At 37.1% G+C, this 21,827-nt stretch overlaps 3 protein-coding genes and 1 pseudogene across 3 annotated transcripts; 1 reads left to right on the top strand and 3 right to left on the bottom strand.

Moving 5' to 3' along the window:
* Positions 1 to 4,736: 4,736 nt before the first annotated feature.
* Positions 4,737 to 6,964, bottom strand: LOC139881261 (4-diphosphocytidyl-2-C-methyl-D-erythritol kinase, chloroplastic/chromoplastic-like; annotated as a pseudogene).
* A 994-nt stretch (positions 6,965 to 7,958) lies between these two features.
* LOC139881255 (elongation factor 1-beta-like) lies at positions 7,959 to 9,582 on the bottom strand. Its single transcript, XM_071865761.1, has 6 exons — positions 9,497 to 9,582; positions 9,283 to 9,399; positions 9,027 to 9,102; positions 8,450 to 8,552; positions 8,221 to 8,334; positions 7,959 to 8,122 (listed from the first exon to the last, which is right to left on the bottom strand). Exons 1-6 carry the CDS (start codon positions 9,580 to 9,582, stop codon positions 7,959 to 7,961), a joined length of 660 nt encoding a protein of 219 aa, XP_071721862.1.
* Positions 9,583 to 14,756: 5,174 nt separating this feature from the next.
* LOC139881254 (GDSL esterase/lipase At5g22810-like) lies at positions 14,757 to 16,285 on the top strand. Its single transcript, XM_071865760.1, has 5 exons — positions 14,757 to 14,997; positions 15,185 to 15,315; positions 15,408 to 15,641; positions 15,728 to 15,983; positions 16,092 to 16,285. Exons 1-5 carry the CDS (start codon positions 14,757 to 14,759, stop codon positions 16,283 to 16,285), a joined length of 1,056 nt encoding a protein of 351 aa, XP_071721861.1.
* A 4,625-nt stretch (positions 16,286 to 20,910) lies between these two features.
* LOC139881259 (protein MAIN-LIKE 2-like) lies at positions 20,911 to 21,569 on the bottom strand. The gene is made up of 3 exons (XM_071865765.1): positions 21,453 to 21,569; positions 21,028 to 21,352; positions 20,911 to 20,927 (listed from the first exon to the last, which is right to left on the bottom strand). Exons 1-3 carry the CDS (start codon positions 21,567 to 21,569, stop codon positions 20,911 to 20,913), a joined length of 459 nt encoding a protein of 152 aa, XP_071721866.1.
* Positions 21,570 to 21,827: the final 258 nt, after the last annotated feature.

Raw genomic sequence — 21,827 nt, 5'->3', positions numbered from 1 at the left:
TATAAAGCACAAACCCTAGAAGGAATTCGATGTTTTGGCATATTCTTTTTGACTGAATGACAATATTGCACTGCCGAGTTACTGTTAATTACAATCAAAACTAATGGTCATTGGCTTTGTTTTCGGTTCAGAGTCGAACATGATAGGAACCCGTTTTAAACCGATTTGAGGGTCGATTCTCGAATCTAGAATGAGACTTGTTTAAATATTAACCATTCATTTCGTTGAACCAATGACTAAATCGATAACAATTTACCGACATTATAAGTTTCTGGAAACCATAGATGTGCATTAGGATTCAGGAATTATTTTAGGAAAAGAAATGATGTGCATTCGGATTTAGGAATACAATTTTTTTTGTGAGGGGGTCAGGGATGCGTAAATGTAAAATTAGAGGGTCTTAAATATATGTTTAAGTAAGGAGAGAAGAACAATTTCATTTTAAATAGGGGGCAAATAGATTCTTTTTGGGGTTTCTTTGTAATTATTTAGGACTTATAAACTGTTTTAAAAAGTTGAGGAGGTGACGAAGCCACCCTAACTTACCCTTGCCTTCGTCCATATATATATATATATATATATAATGACGTCTATGATTATAAGATATCATTTTTTCCCCAAACTCAATACTCCAAATAGAAATAATTGTTAGACTGTTGAGATTAGCATTATTTTTCGGAAGAAACTAACCATTCATTCATATAGATCAGGCCAATGCCGGTTTCTTCTTGGTTACATTTATTTTATCTTGATATTCAATATAAACATTTAAAAGTGAAGCCAAGTAGAGGCCTGGAAACCTCAAATTGTTGAGTTAAAAACCAAAAAAAATGAATTCGGGCTACAGTAGCTTTCTGTCAAGAAAACAGTATACTTTGCAATCGCAATTCCGAATGTTTTAGTGAATGAAAATGTCTCAAATTGTGCACAAAATAAAGCTTGTCGAGTCTTTTTCAATTACCAAAAGAATATAACTTTTTTATGAGTGAATAACGAATTATGGACGTCGCTGATAGAATTGAGTGTTAAGCTAGAATGATGTTATATATCTTTATTCAATACAAGCCCTATTTATAATATAATGTATATAGGACAAATCCTTTACTAATAAGGATTGTAGCCTATTCTAATTCTATATGTAAGAGGATAAGAAAATAAAAACATAATATAATAAGGATAAGAAAATAGAAACATAATATAATAAAGACTTGTATTATGCTATTACCACCTCTCAAATGGGTTGTCGTCTACGCAAGCCCAATTTGGACTTCAGAAGCAGGAAACGAGATCGAGAGAGGGGTTTGGTGAGAACGTCAGTCGTCTGGTTGTCGCTGGCAATGTGAGCCATGCGGAGTTTGCCGGCCTGAAAAAGATCGCGAAGAAAGTGAAAATCTATAGCAATATGCTTCATTCGGCTGTGAAATACGGGGTTAGACCTTAGCTGCGTTGCTTCAATGGTATCGCAGTAGATAATCGGCGGCTGAGGAACGACACAGTGAAGCTCGGCGAGGAGATGACAGATCCAGGTGAGCGTAGCGGCGGTGTTGGCGACGGACTTGTACCCCGCCTCTATTGAAGAGCGAACTACTGATCGTTGTTTCTTGGAACTCCATGAAAGGGGATTCCGGCCAAGGAATAAAACTGAATTTTTCATGCCATGTAATTGATGGATGTCAGTTTGAGGGAGGCCTGCCCTAGGGTATTGAAAGTGGTGAGATTGGAGAGAGAAAACGAGTACTAAGGTGAGCAAGGCTATGTAGTTGACTTTGAAGTATGAGAGATTTTCGCGGATCCGGGAGGCGGCTTCTGTGAGGGAGTCGGGTCTGGCTAGGACGGAGCGGCCAAGCAGCTCGAACCAGGGGCGACGTGTGGAAAGGCCTTGACGGACGGAGGATGTGAGACGGGAGATAAAGGTACGGAATGCTGGAGTAGTGGTGAATTGGGGTTGATCGACGGCGGTGGAGGTCGCAACGGAGGATTGGGAGGTGGAGATTGGGATTGTTAGATGATTCTCCATTGTTGATAGTTTGGTGCGTTGAATCGGAAGCGGCGCGGGAATAATTCTTCAGTTAAATGGGAGAGGAAGAGAGAGAGAGAGAAAGAGGACTATACAGTGGATATGGATATGCTTAGTTATATAATTGCGTAGAGAGGAAATTAGGAAAAGTATTTCAAGAGAAGGAGATTGTGTGTTGATGTGAGATTGACCATGTTGGAAGAGGAGGAAGCAGTGAGTGGACGATCAAGATGGTATAAGTGATGAGATGAATGGTAGGACTCAAGGCTCTGGTGATGGCGCTAAGAATGAGACGATCTTGACGAACCCAAAAAGAGTAAGCTGGGTTTGGGGTGGTGGATGGAGCGGTGGAGCTACTAGCCGTGTTTGGGGCGGTGGAGCTATCAGCAGGAACAAGTTAGGGTGGCTGAGGCTTTGTGCCATCGATGAAGCCGAGGAGGTCATAACCAATAAACAGATTATAGAATTGAAAGTGCCAAGCCATATAGTTTGATGAAGTGAGCTTGAGAGGAGCTTGTGTGACGGGATTAATGGTGATGAGGTTTGATGAAGTGGTTGTCATGGCTGTAGGATCGGACATGGTGACGAGCTGGGGAAAGAAAAAAAAAATGTATTTTGGACGATTAGTCATGTGGCTCTAATACCATGATAGAATTGAGTGTTAAGCTAGAATGATGTTATATATCTTTATTCGATAGTTGCAATTTTTCGGATGTAAAATGTAATGCTCGGATTTTGTGAGGGGCTGAGTGAAAGGTGTAATCTTCAGCAAATTACAAGCGAGGATGGTTTTATGTTGTTCTCGCAACTAAAAGCAATGTCTTGCTACATTCCTTAACAATTCTCTGATTTCAATTGGAAAAATGAGGTCATGTAGGAGTTGTTCAGGCCAGATAATTCAATATCTCTTCTAATTCCCAACCTTTACAAACACTCACTTCCAAAAATTATTAAACTAACACAAATTAAAAGAAGTCTTAATGCTGAAAATGAAAGGCCAAAAGACAACAAGATTTGCAGCCAAAATTAGGACAAAACGATAAATTAAACCCATATTAAACTAGATCAATTTAACAATCAGTCCGGTTTAAAGGAAATCACTAATTTATGGCGGCTTGGTCCTCGTTCTTTTTCCTTGAATCTCTATGGTCCTTGAACTTCTCCTTGCTCTTCTTTGCCTCCAACTCCCACTATCTTAGAAAATTCCGATCAAAAGCGAGCTTTGTAGATCAGTTCTAGGCCGTAGACGGTTAAATGTTACCAAAATCTCCTTTTATTTTAGATTCCGACAAGACTCCAATCAAACTTGATATATTCCTCACATTATTTTGTTTCTCGGACGAAACACGAACAAAAGTAGTATTTTTAAAATTTTAAATGATTCCTCGATGAAAAAATGATATAGATGTGGAATCAATTGATATATATTTAAAATGTGGGTTATTGAATCTCAACTCATGTCGATAGTCATATATAACTCATAAATTTACCCTATCTAGCACCTTCATTAATCAACATGAACGACTAAACATTCTCAGGGAACTGCTAAGTGTCAAAAGTGGGAGCAGAATTAAGGTTTCATATGGCAAAAAATGCAGCTAAGATATCGATCTGTAAGCACAACAGAAAGGAATTAATGGCGAACTTGCAGAAGTAGCGTCTAGCAGTAACTTATATATAAAGAGGGCACACAAAACAAAACAAAGGTGTGAAGAAAAAAGAGAATTCCTAAAGACAAGTGCCAACCATGCACATTATTTTTAGTGATGAGTAAAGAATCAGTTGACCATATCATACATATAATATATATATATATATATATATATTACTACACTCTATATAGTACTATGTTAAAGTATTATAGAAAAAGCTGAAACAGCTCAGTTTACGCCTTAATTAAGACACGCCACTTAAGTTACAACCACCTCCTGTATTTTTATTTTATTTTCTCAGAATTCACTGTGCCATATACGCTAAGTTTTGACATAAACGTACTGCACATATATTTATCCTTAATTTGTCTTATAAATTGACAAATTTAAGAATGCAGGTAGGACAGTAACTCGGTGAGTACATAAAACAATATTTTAAGTTAGTTTTCTCTCCTTTAATGAGGTTTCAATTTCCACTTTGTCTCATCCTTAGTTTCAAGAAAAAAATTGAAATTAAAATTACCATGTACTGTGTATCGGTAACAGGTCAGTATGTTACATGTGGAAGAGTCGTAGGATATATCATTGGACACGATACTTATTAAAAGGGATAATACCAGATCTACGATCAGAAATAATTTTGCAACCAAAAAATTGCCGAGATTGATTAGAAGTAAAAAAGAAAAGTTGAATTTTGTTAGTAAAAAAGTAAGACTATGCATAATCTATCTAGAATAATAATTTTGCGAATGATAAACTCACATTATCAATAAACAACAAATGATATATATCATCTCATTTGAATTTTTTTTAGGATAACAATAGAGTCTCTATTACTAATCAAATATGAATATATTTTTCTAGAAGGAACGCAATCGATCACACTCACTGTTCCTAGTATTAACGATATGAGCTAATCGATTGCATAATATTGATACATATATAAAATTGTATGAATTAAAAGAAAAAAAGTGCATAGAATTTTAATTCCACAAATTAATTTTCTACAGGTAAAAAAAAAATGCGTTAGCCGTTGAGAGGTTCGATAATCGTAAGTGCCCAATCAATCAATCATCTTGTTGAAAATGAATGCATGTATCTATGCGTATGTATGTAAGTGCCCACGTATGCTGTGTATGATTTAAATCCTCATGCCTGACACAGGAAATTCATCGCATTGACTGTATTGTACATACCTCCCAGACATAAAAACAGCATCATATTCTCCACGGTTAGTAGCAATGACGCGCTGTTTTAATCTTTTCAGAGAAGGGAGCACTTGAAATGCCGGAGTTTCTGCAGAAGAGACGTGGATATAATTAAATAAAGAGTATGTGGGTTAAACTGTCTCAGCTCCTTACTTCATGACCTATTGTGAAAAATTAAATGAACAAAGACGGAAGAGAGAAAGTATGAAAATGGAAAGGAAAGTATACCAAGATCATTGATACAAACATCTTGAGAAATTCCATTCTGTGTGATCTTCTCCAGCAATGTCGAAGGATCAATTTTAGTAGTTTGATCCAGTTGAAGGCGCTGAAAGATTAGAGCATTAGTTATTTTTGTAAGATTAGAATAGTTGAATGATATAAATAATACTAATAGCGTGAAAATGCATACCTTATACACTTCAGCAGTGGAACATGCCTCCTGGGGCTTTATTAGAACCATTGGAGTGTCCAGAGCCACAGGCTGGGTAATATTTTGGACAACCTGACATATCAAATGAAAAATCTCATGTACATCTGCATCCCGAACCATAAAATCTAAAAGTTATTCCTCTGAATATGCCTATATCTTTGTACTAAAGAAGCTATATGATTGTAGTAAAGATAATAAAAAGCTACGTCTGACTACATCCGGCACTGAAAGAACAAATGTACAGAATCATTACTGATTAGACGAAAAAACTCTTCCAGAAATAGCTTGTGCAGAATCAACCATATGTCGATAACTCAAAAGAAACACCCATGCATCTGAATGTGTAACAAATAAACTAACTTGCAGAACTTACATGCAAAAAAACTTTACAGCATATTTTACATGTAATAAAATTTTGCGTGTTTTGCCAACATTTTTTACACTAACCATTCAAGAAGTAATTGCGACAAAGTTGAGACATACCTCACCCCGTCCAGTGCAGTAAGCTGCCCCATGAGAGAAAAAGAACGGGATGTCTGAACCAATCTCACTCGACCACTCTTGGAGTTCCTTCTCAGAGGCAATACAATCACTGAACTGGTTTGCAGCCCAAAGAGCCGTTGCAGCATTGCTACTTCCGCCGCCTAGGCCTGCTCCGGTGGGCACCCTTTTGTCTAGATGAATCTACCGTCAAATTTCAAAAGGGGTCTGAAAATTAGGTATTTCTCAAATACAAGAGTTTCTTTATCAGACACATTTATAAGTTACAACCCGTCTTACCCAAAAAAAAATTCAGTGCCAGTTTTCTTCCTATAGAGGTTCAGTGCCTTGATAATCTACAAGAGGTTAACATGAAAAACAAAATAGTCAAAGATTATTCATCAAAAAGAGGTAAAGATAGGAGAACTAAGGAAATGGAGAGAAAGTTTGGAAATAACCAAATTCTTGTCGTCAAGGGGAACTCCAGACACGTTGGTTGACAGACGATCTCTAGACTTAGATGGGGACAATGAGAACTTAATGATATCTCCTAGACTAATGACCTGGACAAGAAAAATAAAAGTGCAACTGTAACATTGCAAAAGATGTAGCCAGTGATATACATTGTCAACAGTTGAGTCGAATCACAATGTGTTGTTGGTAAATGGAAGCATGAAGGAAAAAACTAACATGAAAGAGAGATGCCAAATCATGATACCCATCTTCCCTTTTATTTGTAATTCTTAAGAAAACATTAACCTGCATCAAAAGTAAGGAAATAAATAAGCACAAATTGCGAGAGAAAAAGACTGAATTTTTAATAAGGAGATTGAACCTTGCATGGTGAGAACAAAGTGAGCCTTGAAAGAGGAGCTTCTCTGTCAACCTCATCTGCTAACTTGTTTATTCTTCCATCAGGGTCATATTCTATCTAAACAAAACACACAAAATCAATAAGAATCAACCATCAAACATAATTTCAAAGCAAAATTTCGTAAAACAATTAAACCTCTACTTGTTTCCTTGTTGCTTTGACAGCAGTTTGAAGTTGAAGTTTTGGACGGAAAGAACAAAACCCATATCGTTTAGATGGAGAAAGACAGGATTTTGTGAAGGAATTGTAGGGAGGGATAAAAATTTGGTTATGGCAGAACAATTGAGAAGAAGAAGCCATTACTGAGTTTGAAGAGTTGGGAGTAGTAGGCCGGGTCGTTAGTAAGTCGTACATATATCAGTTTAAATTAAAAACTAAAATCCATTATGAGAATGAGAATCAAATCATTCAATATGTTTGGCATATTTTTGTTCATTGTTCTTTTGTCTTGTTCAATTCAAGCAAGGAGCTTTGGCTTTTCCGATTTTTTAACTCCTTTGCCCGTCCAATTGACGCTTAACGGCTATCATATCAGACATTTTTACATGGAGATCGAACCGACGGGTGGATACTATTTTACCATTTGGGTTGGAACTTGAACCGGGAGCCTCTCGGTTTATAGATTTCGAATGAATTTCAACTTGGGTCAATTCAGGATTCTATAATTAATATGCAGATTCCCAATATTGAATTACGGATGGATAAATTTCTAGACCGTAGAAGGGTAAAATAGAGACGGGCCGAGAATTTGCATCGTGGCTAGGCTCTTGACGTTAATCTGATTCTAAGCTAAGTAAACGACATTAAGGAATCCTTCAGAGAATTACAACCTCCGTTTCACAATAACGTTAAAATAACATGGTGAAATTAAACAGATGGTATAATTAAACAAGTGTCATGGGGATTTTATGAAGAAAATACTTCTCTTAAGTCATGTATAGCATGATCTTCAAAACAAAAAATCATGTACACAGCTTATGAAATGTTTCTTCGATAAAAACACCCCAATCATATCTAATTAATTACGACATCAACAACTGTGACACGAAGAGAGTATAAGATAACTGTGGTTCCAAAAAAGAAACACTCATGGTAATCAAACAACAGGGAGCACTTGCAACTTGAAAAGAAGTTTAAATGACAGGGAGCACGATACAAAAGATAAGGGACTGAGCTTGAAAAGTTTAAAGGACTATCTTATCATTTCTCATCAGTTTGAAACACGACCACAGGAATAACATTTGGCCAAATGAAAGACAAAACAGACAAAAACTATGATGCTACTAGATGTTTTTCAGATTTTGTTGAAGGCAACAATGTCGCAACTCTGGATAAACTCATCGCGAGGTGGAACAGTGAGCTGCTCCTCTACAAGAGTATCCACAGAGACGAGATCATCCACAATGGTCATCATGATCTGGAGCTTCTTAATACCATAACCAACTGCAACCAATTTCGCTGCAACAGTTCCAATTAAATTCAGAGTTAGTTATGCAAAATTTGTATAACTTACAATTTGTGGAAAAATAATCAATGAAAAGGTTTATAACACTTACATGCTCCCCACAAGAGACCAGGCATCTCGATACTTCGAACAGCCTCCTCTAGCTTCTTCATGTCAGTCTCATCATCCCAAGGTTTCACATCCAAAAGGACGGAAGATTTTCCACCTAACGATACAAATACAGACATTCAGGATTAACAGAAAATAATTTGAATTTCAATCTTAGGCATCCTCGAAGATCAGAGGGACAAATGATTAAAAAAAAAAGGTGCGGAGCTTACTCTCTTTCTTCTTTGTAGTTTCCTTCTTAGCTGCTCTCTCATCAGCGGCCTTCTTCTCTTCTTCAGTCTCATCACCAAAGAGATCCAAGTCATCATCATCCTCCTCCTGCCAAGTTCAAACACAAAGAAATTAAACAAAAATAATTATAAAGAAAAAGAAAGCGAACAGCCTCATAATGTTAACTAGCAGAACTCAGGCATGACTAATAAGCATCAACCAACCAGAAACAATGAAGTTCATAGCGAAAATGCATTAAACCTCAAGCTGTCTTATTATAAGTGTGATGGAGAGAGCTTTCCAGTGCTTCTATAACCTGCTTAGTCAATCTAAGTGTCTATTTTTGTGTTGTTAAGTGTTTATATAAATAAGCAGGTACCCAATTCAGTTATGGGAAAGACACAAGCTAATAACCTACAATTCTTATTTACTACACTCAAAAGCACATGTAATACTAGTATAAACTAAAGCTAAGTTGATCAAAATAGGTTTTATTCAGACGTAACAGGATAGCATGGATTTCAAATAAAAATCAAACACGAATTCATTAAAAATAAATTAAAAGATAAGCACCTTAGCTGCTGTTGCAGCTGGAGCAGCTTCTGCTGGGGCACCCTTGCCACCAATTCTCACTCCAGCAGCTTTTCCAGGGAAGCTACAAAACCAAATCAGAAACAATTAAAACGACAAATTGACAAATCAAACCAATAAAAAAAACTATACTTCATACTATAAGATATATCCACGAACATTATTACTCAAAATTCAACATTTGAATAACTAGATCCATTGCAATTAACAAAGGTTTCACCTTTATTAAGTTAATGGAACAAACCTGGATGCGAGAGCAGACGACACACTAGCGTACCACTTGCTGGCATTTGTGAGAGAATCACTAGGCTTCACTAATACGGCGCCGTATACCTTTACGTCGTCCTTTGTCAGATTATCCCTGATTAATTCAATGACAGGATATCAAAAAATTGAACAATTCCAATCCAGTTCAACTTCCTACAAAAGAATATATGCAAGCGAAAATCAAAACATACCCAGAAATATAAGACTTTCCAGATAGGAAGTCATCCAGAGCCTTGAGGCCTGATTCGGTGTGGAGATCTGAAAAAGTGACGGCCATGGCTTCTAGAGAGAGAAAGTGAGAGGTGGACGGGAAAATTGTAGGAGCGGGTAGAGAGAGAAAGAGAATTTCAGAGTGAAGTGGGTTTATAAAGCACAAACCCTAGAAGGAATTCGATGTTTTGGCATATTCTTTTTGACTGAATGACAATATTGCACTGCCGAGTTACTGTTAATTACAATCAAAACTAATGGTCATTGGCTTTGTTTTCGGTTCAGAGTCGAACATGATAGGAACCCGTTTTAAACCGATTTGAGGGTCGATTCTCGAATCTAGAATGAGACTTGTTTAAATATTAACCATTCATTTCGTTGAACCAATGACTAAATCGATAACAATTTACCGACATTATAAGTTTCTGGAAACCATAGATGTGCATTAGGATTCAGGAATTATTTTAGGAAAAGAAATGATGTGCATTCGGATTTAGGAATACAATTTTTTTTGTGAGGGGGTCAGGGATGCGTAAATGTAAAATTAGAGGGTCTTAAATATATGTTTAAGTAAGGAGAGAAGAACAATTTCATTTTAAATAGGGGGCAAATAGATTCTTTTTGGGGTTTCTTTGTAATTATTTAGGACTTATAAACTGTTTTAAAAAGTTGAGGAGGTGACGAAGCCACCCTAACTTACCCTTGCCTTCGTCCATATATATATATATATATATATAATGACGTCTATGATTATAAGATATCATTTTTTCCCCAAACTCAATACTCCAAATAGAAATAATTGTTAGACTGTTGAGATTAGCATTATTTTTCGGAAGAAACTAACCATTCATTCATATAGATCAGGCCAATGCCGGTTTCTTCTTGGTTACATTTATTTTATCTTGATATTCAATATAAACATTTAAAAGTGAAGCCAAGTAGAGGCCTGGAAACCTCAAATTGTTGAGTTAAAAACCAAAAAAATGAATTCGGGCTACAGTAGCTTTCTGTCAAGAAAACAGTATACTTTGCAATCGCAATTCCGAATGTTTTAGTGAATGAAAATGTCTCAAATTGTGCACAAAATAAAGCTTGTCGAGTCTTTTTCAATTACCAAAAGAATATAACTTTTTTATGAGTGAATAACGAATTATGGACGTCGCTGATAGAATTGAGTGTTAAGCTAGAATGATGTTATATATCTTTATTCAATACAAGCCCTATTTATAATATAATGTATATAGGACAAATCCTTTACTAATAAGGATTGTAGCCTATTCTAATTCTATATGTAAGAGGATAAGAAAATAAAAACATAATATAATAAGGATAAGAAAATAGAAACATAATATAATAAAGACTTGTATTATGCTATTACCACCTCTCAAATGGGTTGTCGTCTACGCAAGCCCAATTTGGACTTCAGAAGCAGGAAACGAGATCGAGAGAGGGGTTTGGTGAGAACGTCAGTCGTCTGGTTGTCGCTGGCAATGTGAGCCATGCGGAGTTTGCCGGCCTGAAAAAGATCGCGAAGAAAGTGAAAATCTATAGCAATATGCTTCATTCGGCTGTGAAATACGGGGTTAGACCTTAGCTGCGTTGCTTCAATGGTATCGCAGTAGATAATCGGCGGCTGAGGAACGACACAGTGAAGCTCGGCGAGGAGATGACAGATCCAGGTGAGCGTAGCGGCGGTGTTGGCGACGGACTTGTACCCCGCCTCTATTGAAGAGCGAACTACTGATCGTTGTTTCTTGGAACTCCATGAAAGGGGATTCCGGCCAAGGAATAAAACTGAATTTTTCATGCCATGTAATTGATGGATGTCAGTTTGAGGGAGGCCTGCCCTAGGGTATTGAAAGTGGTGAGATTGGAGAGAGAAAACGAGTACTAAGGTGAGCAAGGCTATGTAGTTGACTTTGAAGTATGAGAGATTTTCGCGGATCCGGGAGGCGGCTTCTGTGAGGGAGTCGGGTCTGGCTAGGACGGAGCGGCCAAGCAGCTCGAACCAGGGGCGACGTGTGGAAAGGCCTTGACGGACGGAGGATGTGAGACGGGAGATAAAGGTACGGAATGCTGGAGTAGTGGTGAATTGGGGTTGATCGACGGCGGTGGAGGTCGCAACGGAGGATTGGGAGGTGGAGATTGGGATTGTTAGATGATTCTCCATTGTTGATAGTTTGGTGCGTTGAATCGGAAGCGGCGCGGGAATAATTCTTCAGTTAAATGGGAGAGGAAGAGAGAGAGAGAGAAAGAGGACTATACAGTGGATATGGATATGCTTAGTTATATAATTGCGTAGAGAGGAAATTAGGAAAAGTATTTCAAGAGAAGGAGATTGTGTGTTGATGTGAGATTGACCATGTTGGAAGAGGAGGAAGCAGTGAGTGGACGATCAAGATGGTATAAGTGATGAGATGAATGGTAGGACTCAAGGCTCTGGTGATGGCGCTAAGAATGAGACGATCTTGACGAACCCAAAAAGAGTAAGCTGGGTTTGGGGTGGTGGATGGAGCGGTGGAGCTACTAGCCGTGTTTGGGGCGGTGGAGCTATCAGCAGGAACAAGTTAGGGTGGCTGAGGCTTTGTGCCATCGATGAAGCCGAGGAGGTCATAACCAATAAACAGATTATAGAATTGAAAGTGCCAAGCCATATAGTTTGATGAAGTGAGCTTGAGAGGAGCTTGTGTGACGGGATTAATGGTGATGAGGTTTGATGAAGTGGTTGTCATGGCTGTAGGATCGGACATGGTGACGAGCTGGGGAAAGAAAAAAAAAATGTATTTTGGACGATTAGTCATGTGGCTCTAATACCATGATAGAATTGAGTGTTAAGCTAGAATGATGTTATATATCTTTATTCGATAGTTGCAATTTTTCGGATGTAAAATGTAATGCTCGGATTTTGTGAGGGGCTGAGTGAAAGGTGTAATCTTCAGCAAATTACAAGCGAGGATGGTTTTATGTTGTTCTCGCAACTAAAAGCAATGTCTTGCTACATTCCTTAACAATTCTCTGATTTCAATTGGAAAAATGAGGTCATGTAGGAGTTGTTCAGGCCAGATAATTCAATATCTCTTCTAATTCCCAACCTTTACAAACACTCACTTCCAAAAATTATTAAACTAACACAAATTAAAAGAAGTCTTAATGCTGAAAATGAAAGGCCAAAAGACAACAAGATTTGCAGCCAAAATTAGGACAAAACGATAAATTAAACCCATATTAAACTAGATCAATTTAACAATCAGTCCGGTTTAAAGGAAATCACTAATTTATGGCGGCTTGGTCCTCGTTCTTTTTCCTTGAATCTCTATGGTCCTTGAACTTCTCCTTGCTCTTCTTTGCCTCCAACTCCCACTATCTTAGAAAATTCCGATCAAAAGCGAGCTTTGTAGATCAGTTCTAGGCCGTAGACGGTTAAATGTTACCAAAATCTCCTTTTATTTTAGATTCCGACAAGACTCCAATCAAACTTGATATATTCCTCACATTATTTTGTTTCTCGGACGAAACACGAACAAAAGTAGTATTTTTAAAATTTTAAATGATTCCTCGATGAAAAAATGATATAGATGTGGAATCAATTGATATATATTTAAAATGTGGGTTATTGAATCTCAACTCATGTCGATAGTCATATATAACTCATAAATTTACCCTATCTAGCACCTTCATTAATCAACATGAACGACTAAACATTCTCAGGGAACTGCTAAGTGTCAAAAGTGGGAGCAGAATTAAGGTTTCATATGGCAAAAAATGCAGCTAAGATATCGATCTGTAAGCACAACAGAAAGGAATTAATGGCGAACTTGCAGAAGTAGCGTCTAGCAGTAACTTATATATAAAGAGGGCACACAAAACAAAACAAAGGTGTGAAGAAAAAGAGAATTCCTAAAGACAAGTGCCAACCATGCACATTATTTTTAGTGATGAGTAAAGAATCAGTTGACCATATCATACATATAATATATATATATATATATATATTACTACACTCTATATAGTACTATGTTAAAGTATTATAGAAAAAGCTGAAACAGCTCAGTTTACGCCTTAATTAAGACACGCCACTTAAGTTACAACCACCTCCTGTATTTTTATTTTATTTTCTCAGAATTCACTGTGCCATATACGCTAAGTTTTGACATAAACGTACTGCACATATATTTATCCTTAATTTGTCTTATAAATTGACAAATTTAAGAATGCAGGTAGGACAGTAACTCGGTGAGTACATAAAACAATATTTTAAGTTAGTTTTCTCTCCTTTAATGAGGTTTCAATTTCCACTTTGTCTCATCCTTAGTTTCAAGAAAAAAATTGAAATTAAAATTACCATGTACTGTGTATCGGTAACAGGTCAGTATGTTACATGTGGAAGAGTCGTAGGATATATCATTGGACACGATACTTATTAAAAGGGATAATACCAGATCTACGATCAGAAATAATTTTGCAACCAAAAAATTGCCGAGATTGATTAGAAGTAAAAAGAAAAGTTGAATTTTGTTAGTAAAAAAGTAAGACTATGCATAATCTATCTAGAATAATAATTTTGCGAATGATAAACTCACATTATCAATAAACAACAAATGATATATATCATCTCATTTGAATTTTTTTTAGGATAACAATAGAGTCTCTATTACTAATCAAATATGAATATATTTTTCTAGAAGGAACGCAATCGATCACACTCACTGTTCCTAGTATTAACGATATGAGCTAATCGATTGCATAATATTGATACATATATAAAATTGTATGAATTAAAAGAAAAAAAGTGCATAGAATTTTAATTCCACAAATTAATTTTCTACAGGTAAAAAAAAAATGCGTTAGCCGTTGAGAGGTTCGATAATCGTAAGAGCGTCCTATTCAAAAATAACATTTGTAAATCCGTTTTGATAGGCAAAGATCCATGATTGTACAACATTCCACTATAATGAATCTATGATTAACTCACATAAGCAAAGATCTTAAAAGTTAAATATAAGGCCAATAGGTACACTAAATCTATTATCTACTCTGTTTAATATAGCCAATCCAACTAATAGACTATTTTAATGCAAAAATACAATTTATAAAATAAGCTAGAGATAGCCTAGGCGTACACCCTCCTAACTTCTAAGCATAGTATAAATTAATGAGCATCACCACAGCTCAAAGACATCAATTCCCCTGTCTTTCTCTCTCTCCGACCACCTCTAAATAAGTTTTAACCAAATGCCAAAAATGGATTTTTCAGCTTCAATTTTTCTTGTTATAGTTTCATCCATGATGCTTTTATACTCTGCAAATTCCCAGCCTCTAGTACCAGCAATGATAATATTTGGTGATTCCGTCGTCGATGTGGGAAACAACAATAATCTCTACACCATTGTCAAGTCTAACTTCCCTCCTTATGGTAGAGACTTTGCCAATCACAAACCAACTGGTAGATTCTGCAATGGCAAATTAGCCTCAGATTTTACTGGTATATATGCATGCATAATTTTAGTTATAATATTATACTCCCTCCGTTCCCAATTCATTGTCCCTTATTTTATTCTATTAGATTTTTTAATCTCATAGAAAAAAAGTGACGATGAATTGGAGACGGAGATAGTATTTCTTTATTATATCACTTTTTAATATTGTTTAATCTTTTTTTTTCTCTATAGCTGAGAACTTAGGATTTACCTCCTACCCGCCAGCTTACTTGAGCAAAAAAGCTAATGGAAAAAACCTATTGACTGGTGTCAACTTTGCCTCTGCTTCTTCTGGTTACTATTATACTACACCAAAACTCTATGTATGTATCTCTAATTAAAAACTAGAATCCTAACAATTCGATCGTCTTCATCGAATGAGAGTATTCCTAATTACATAATTCGTATTTCGCAGCATGCAATCTCATTGGATCAACAGCTAGAGTACTTCAAGGAATACAAAAACAAGTTAGTAGGAATTGCAGGAACATCAAATGCATCAACCATAATTTCAGGAGCAATCTACTTAGTCAGTGGAGGAAGCAGTGACTTTATTCAAAACTACTACATTAATCCTCTGCTCTACAAGGCTTACACACCTGATCAGTTCTCTGATATTCTAATTCAATCTTTTTCCAAATTCATTCAGGTCCAACTAATTCCTTTCAAATTTTCATATATTTTGCATGCTATATCCATTTTTTTTTTTCCTTTGATGTTTTTTTCTTTTGACAGAATTTGTATAATTTGGGAGCTAGGAGGATTGGAGTGACAACTCTTCCACCAACTGGATGCGTACCAGCAGCAATCACAATATTTAGTTCGAATCACAACGAGTGCGTCGACAGATTTAATAACGACGCTGTTTCATTCAACAACAAGCTCAATGCCACATCTCAGAGTTTAGTCAAGAAGCTTTCCGGACTCAATTTAGTTGTCCTCGACATTTACCAACCTCTTCTTGACCTTATCACACATCCTGAAAATAACGGTTCGTATATATGAGAATATTGTCCATACATATAGTTCATTTACGATAATGTTGAATGGTTTATATACACGCTTAGCAAATCTTATTGAAAGTTACGATTCCGGACAGGTTTCGCAGAGGCAAGGAGAGCATGTTGTGGTACAGGACTTGTAGAGACAGCAATATTGTGCAATCCGAAATCGGTCGGGACATGTTCGAATGCATCTGAATATGTGTTTTGGGATGGGTTTCATCCAACTGAGGCTGCTAACAAAATTCTAGCTGATGATTTGCTCACTGCTGGCATCTCTCTCATTTCTTAAATAGATAAATTGTTACATGTATATGTGTAATTTCTGTTTTTCGTTCTTATTACCTGTTGAGTTTGAATGAGTTCATGTTCTATTAATTTCATTTCATATAGCTTTGTATGTAACTTAATTTGGGTTATCAAATAAAACTGTTGTTCTGAAGCTACCAATTTTTTTCTCCGAAGTCTAAATTATACACGGCACATCTTTTGATTATCATTTTTTTTTCTATGGCAAGTCATCAATATATCATTCTGGTCCACCTTGATGACGATCGTGTAATTTAATCATTAACTTCATGTCAGATCTAGTTGTATTTTGGTATCAATCTGAGCCTCAAGGCTATGCTTGTGCTTGATTTTTACTCATCAAGTTCTGTTTGAATTAATTGATTAATTGACCTTAGACCATCTTGCAGACTCAAATATTACATATCGTTAAAATTGGGACTTATCTTACGCTACAATAAAATGTTGGAATTCTGAATAGACATTTAAAAGCCTAATTTATTCTCTTTCTCTTTCTCTTTCTATCCCTTCTTTCAAGGTTAGTCCAAGTTGTAATTATCCAATCAAAATCAACTTTTCATTAATGAAAAATTTTAATCGGAATACCTCTATATTTTTACTAGCAAGTTAGTGGATCATCTTTTGACGAAAAAAACATATATTTCAAAATTATTAATTGAAATATAACATATAAAAAATTACGTATATAATAATTGATTGTATTTAATATTCTATATTATCTACATATAAAACTTTAACCATATTAATTCTTTAGAAAGGTGTCAGGATGAGAAGACATATTAGTCATGGCTTACATCAACAATGCTTGTAAACTTTTGGGAGTCTGGATCAAATCGAAATAAGAATCTCTGATACGTTTTATGAATACATCTAACTTTTCCTCTTGTACCTTCAAGAGCTTATCAACCCAAAGTTTGGGCAACAATACATTTTTCTTCGTCAAAAAATGGATATCTTGCAATCAAAAGCAAACAAAATGAGTTAAGTAGTCATTAGACATGAGCAAACACAACTGAAAAGTACCTTAACCCATTTTTTCTATAATCATCAGAAGACGACTGTTTATAAGAGTTACTAAAGTAGACACAAACGAACACAAGTAAACATAACCCCATTCTTTTGATAATCATCAAGACACATATTGTATATAAGAGAATCGAATAAAAACTTTCTACTCTTCGAGATCTATATATATACATGTTCTCTTGACTACGTATCATTCTTTCCCGATAATCACGACAGTTCACGAGTATACTATTTATTTATAAGTTTGCTTCTAGACTACTCAATAAAAAACAAGCCGTATAGAAGAGTTACTAAATCAGACACATGCAAAGAGAAGTGAAAAGCACAAACTGTTTGAATGCTTACTTACTGTATTCGAGTGAGACAAACTTCTGCGCACAATAATATTTCCTAGGAATAATATCTTTTTTTGGAGACCGGAAGATATTCGGAGTAGCTGATGGGCTGCAACATTAAATGCCTTCAAAATAAAAAAAGTTAACAAATTATCATTTTAAATTTATTTTATGAACGATGACAGCAATAGTTCAACAAAGGAAAACAAAATAAACATCCTTTCGAAAATGATCCAAAATTTTAGAGAGTGCAGGGGTAATGGGACGAACATTAGGATATAAATATGGGGTAGAGAGTTTGAGTTATCAAAATTCGATGTTGGTAAATTGTGATTAGCAAAATCGAGTTTTTAAAACACGATTTTTGTTTGGCTGAAAAAAATAAAATAAAATAAAATTCTGTTTTGAAAACTCGATTTTGGTAAGGAAAAAAAGTGACCTCGTGTTTTGCAAACACGATTTTGTCAAAATTAATGCAGGTGGTTGTGAGTTGAATAATGATTGCGAGTTGAATTATGGTTGGGAGACCAAGATCGAGTAATGAATACTCGATTCTTAAATTCTATAAAAACCGCTACCACCTTCGAAAAAAATACAAACCATTTCTTCTTCTTCATTCATTTTTTTTAAAGCGTTTCTTCTTTGGAAAAAACACACGATATGTCTTTTTTCTATTTGAATTTGTATTTGAGGAATTCTTTATAATTGGTGGGCAATAAGTTAGTGAGAAACGGTAATGTCGACTCACAATGTTTAATTGATCGTATGATGAGTTACAATGATTTTTTACAATTAATATACAATCATGTCGGTATTGTATGGGAGATGTGCAGTTGTATTTCCAATTTATATATACGGACGACAACGGTGAAAGACAATCTTTAGTGATCCATGATGACGAGTCACTATTGTGGATATATCGAATTTCGACAATTAGTCGTGAAGTCTTCATCTCCGTCGCTCCAAATCAAAATCCCGAAGAAATATACGGATACCATATCGGGGAAGAGTCAAGTAGGTCTCACGGCGGACAGGTAGACATTTGTGACGATGAAGACAACCATGAAGTAGAGAGTGACGAGGAAGGATTGTCGGGACTCCCTTTAATTGAGTCGGAGAAAGATTGCGAGAAATACGAGTCTTCTGAAGACGAGGATTACATCGACCATGTTGGTACACATGTAACACCAAGTTATTATGTGTATAGCAACATGGACGAACCTGACATCGTAGTAAACCGCCGCATGACACCTGCACCAACTAAGTATTCTAGCGACCCTAATTCTATAACGGTCGGAACATATTTCAGTAAGGGCGAGAAAGAGATTAAAGATGCGATAACCAAGTGGTCAGCCCAACGTGGAAGAGGCTATTATGTTAAGGAGAGCAACAAAACAACATGGGTTGCAGAATGTCGTACATGCAAGCCCGACTATACAAAAGAGTGACTTTACGTTATTGATTGCAACTGGAGGATCCAAATTTCGTTCAAATATGCGATTAAAAAATATTACGATATTATTAAATATGAAAAAGAAACAAGTCCATTTGAATAGCATAATTTTTAAGGACATACATAGTCATACGCAATGAAACATTTTAAAAAAAATCACTACCGATGTCGATGTCCCCTTCCCACATGTCTCAGTCCACTACAAGTCCCGAGGTATCTTGGGGGATTCCCTCTGATTTCACGTAAGTTATAATTATGTCAAGGAATTTCATTTATCGGAGCCTCATCGGGCTGAACCTCAGGCGGTAATAGGGCGTGTGTCGATGATCGCGCATAAAATCCAAAACCGAGACTGGTAGATGAACCCGTATGAGCCCCAAAACCAACACGGTTCGTATCATCGAGAACCGGTGACTAAAACTGGCTAGACAGGTGTCGTGTCGGATACTTACTATCCATGTGTGTCATAGTTTGGGACTAAGAGTCGTGATGGCTCAGAGTCTGATAAGCAGAATCGTGATGGCTCAAAGTCTGATAAGCAGAATCTATATGGGTCGGAGTCTGATACTCATAGTAGACGGGGGGGGGGATGATGATGAGTATCGAGAAACTGCCGCTCAATAGGCTAGGATAGACATTACGGATCATCTAGGAATGTGGACAAATCTCGGGATGCAGCATAATCGAAAAAGACAGTGTTTGTGACCAGATGATGATGAGGCGGCCGCTGTGTCATAACTGGACCGAAAAATATCAAATGAAACTCCTGTAAAGAAAACTTGAGACGTAGCACCTACTGTTTGGGAATGAAATTCCTCTTGTGAGTGAGGATGAACCTCTGGTGGTGGAGAAGGAGGTGAGGCGGCCGGTGGAGGAGCAACTCCGGCTCCTTGTCCCCTGCGACGACCCATGCGTACCCTAGCATGGGGCAAGTCTTATCCTTAGGATGGGTCTACATGTGCATATCCATGACTTGTCCCGACTGTCGGGTCAGAGATCTGCGTACCACTCGCCTGACACGTCTCCGTTATTTGCTCCATAGTCCAGTTGCAATCGTCTTCATTCCAGCCGACGTTCCTTCCAAATATCCGACCTAACGTACCCATCTGCAAATAATTACAAAACAACAAATAAGATTTATTCATAATTGAACGCTCATCAAAATCAGTATAGGATTCATGTAATTATAATATACGCACCATGGACCGTGCAATAGAAGTGTGGCCCCGGTAATCGGTCATATCGTGTCGACGATGGGGATCCTCAACAAATTGTACGGTCCTCGCACGGTACAATTCAAAATAATCGGTAACCACCGTCGGGTACCCAACATTAGTACCAGGGACGACGGACTGTGTCCGCCTGTTCCAATGGTCAATGTATGAGGCATGCCTCTCCGCCCAATTCTTACTCTTCCACGACCGTTTCACACCTTGAAGATGATTTTGCGTATCTCGATCAAGAAGAGGGGAGGAGGAATAGGCTGCACCAAGCCGAACTGTCGCATGACCCTGTCTGGTTGGTGTGGCTCGACAATATGATAGAAGTGGAGATATGTGACAGACGTCCATACCTCATGCCCCGCACGATATCTGTCAGAAAGTGTGTGGTGCCTTTCATTGTAGGGCGTCCACTCGAACTGAAATAATAAATTTTTTAAATAGAAGTTAAAAATGACGATTATTAATAAACTAGGAATAAGTAAAGTGACGAATAAACGAGTGATCTGATGGGAACAAAGCTCGTCACGGCCCAACCATGACAACTGATCCCTGCTTGTCAAGTGTGTAAACCTCATAGGTCCCCTCCACCTGCATAAAAAAAAAATGACGATCCATTTTATTCCAAACAACATAAAACAAATACATTTATCTAATACGGAATTTAAATGATAAATCGACGTAAGCTTACCTCGCAGCCATGGGAAGACCAACATCTGCGCTACATAATCACGACCAAATGACGGTCTAATCCTAGAGATCCTCTCCCAAGCCCATGTCTGGATGAGGAGCCCGCATGCATCAATATTTTTAGCCTCAAAATGAGCAGCATCAGCAGACAACCTGCGGTACGTATGCGTCAGAACGGCACTGCCCCAACTAAGGCTACCACAAACGTGTTCATTCTCAAGCTGAGTCAATATAAACAGATCTACATGTGGGCTTCTCGTATCGCAAAACAAGCACTCGGCGAGCAAGTACGCGACAAAACATCGTGCCCTCTGCAATGCCTTAAACTATGTAACCGGGATAGACTGTTTAAAAGTTTCTATATGATCATGGAGGCTACTGAGCAACACTTTTGACTTTTCTATTTCCAGAAGGAAGCCGAACAACCTCTGGCAGAATTCGGGGGTCCTGGGGTATGCCATCTGATCCCGTGACAGGATCACCGTCTACACATAGACCTAACAAGACCTCCACGTCCTGTAATGTTATGGTGGCCTCTCCCATGGAGAAGTGGAGCATGTGCGTCTCAGGCCGCCGACGCTCAACCAATGCCGTAATCAAATGATGGTCGTACGGGACTTTACCGATCCTTGAGAACAATCCGAACCCAAGCCTGTCTATTTGGTCTTTGACGTTGTCTAGACAATAATCCACATTTCTTAGTAAATCCCGGATAAATTTGTCCGACCTTCGGACATCCAATTGCTTGTCGTACAACTTGGAGGAACGAAAAATATGAGCGAATTTGTGATGCGGTATCAT

Source organism: Rutidosis leptorrhynchoides, unplaced genomic scaffold (genome assembly GCF_046630445.1).
Source record: "Rutidosis leptorrhynchoides isolate AG116_Rl617_1_P2 unplaced genomic scaffold, CSIRO_AGI_Rlap_v1 contig136, whole genome shotgun sequence".
Taxonomy (NCBI): domain Eukaryota; kingdom Viridiplantae; phylum Streptophyta; class Magnoliopsida; order Asterales; family Asteraceae; genus Rutidosis; species Rutidosis leptorrhynchoides.
The sequence above is the reverse complement of the archived record's forward strand: the minus strand, read 5'-3'. Positions and strand labels throughout refer to the sequence as shown.

Bases quoted from the DNA above. Each gene is read 5' to 3' on its own strand.
- LOC139881254 (XM_071865760.1), top strand. From the start codon at position 14,757: ATGGATTTTTCAGCTTCAATTTTTCTTGTTATAGTTTCATCCATGATG. The intron at 14,998-15,184 runs GTATATATGCAT...TTTTCTCTATAG, and splicing joins ATTAGCCTCAGATTTTACTG to CTGAGAACTTAGGATTTACC. The intron at 15,984-16,091 runs GTTCGTATATAT...GATTCCGGACAG, and splicing joins CACACATCCTGAAAATAACG to GTTTCGCAGAGGCAAGGAGA.
- LOC139881255 (XM_071865761.1), bottom strand. From the start codon at position 9,582: ATGGCCGTCACTTTTTCAGATCTCCACACCGAATCAGGCCTCAAGGCT. The intron at 9,400-9,496 runs GTATGTTTTGAT...TGAATTAATCAG, and splicing joins GGAAAGTCTTATATTTCTGG to GGATAATCTGACAAAGGACG. The intron at 8,553-9,026 runs GCTAAGGTGCTT...ACTTGGCAGGAG, and splicing joins CTGCTCCAGCTGCAACAGCA to GAGGATGATGATGACTTGGA.
- LOC139881259 (XM_071865765.1), bottom strand. From the start codon at position 21,569: ATGGGAGAGGCCACCATAACATTACAGGACGTGGAGGTCTTGTTAGGT. The intron at 21,353-21,452 runs GTTGTTCGGCTT...CCGGTTACATAG, and splicing joins ACCCCCGAATTCTGCCAGAG to TTTAAGGCATTGCAGAGGGC.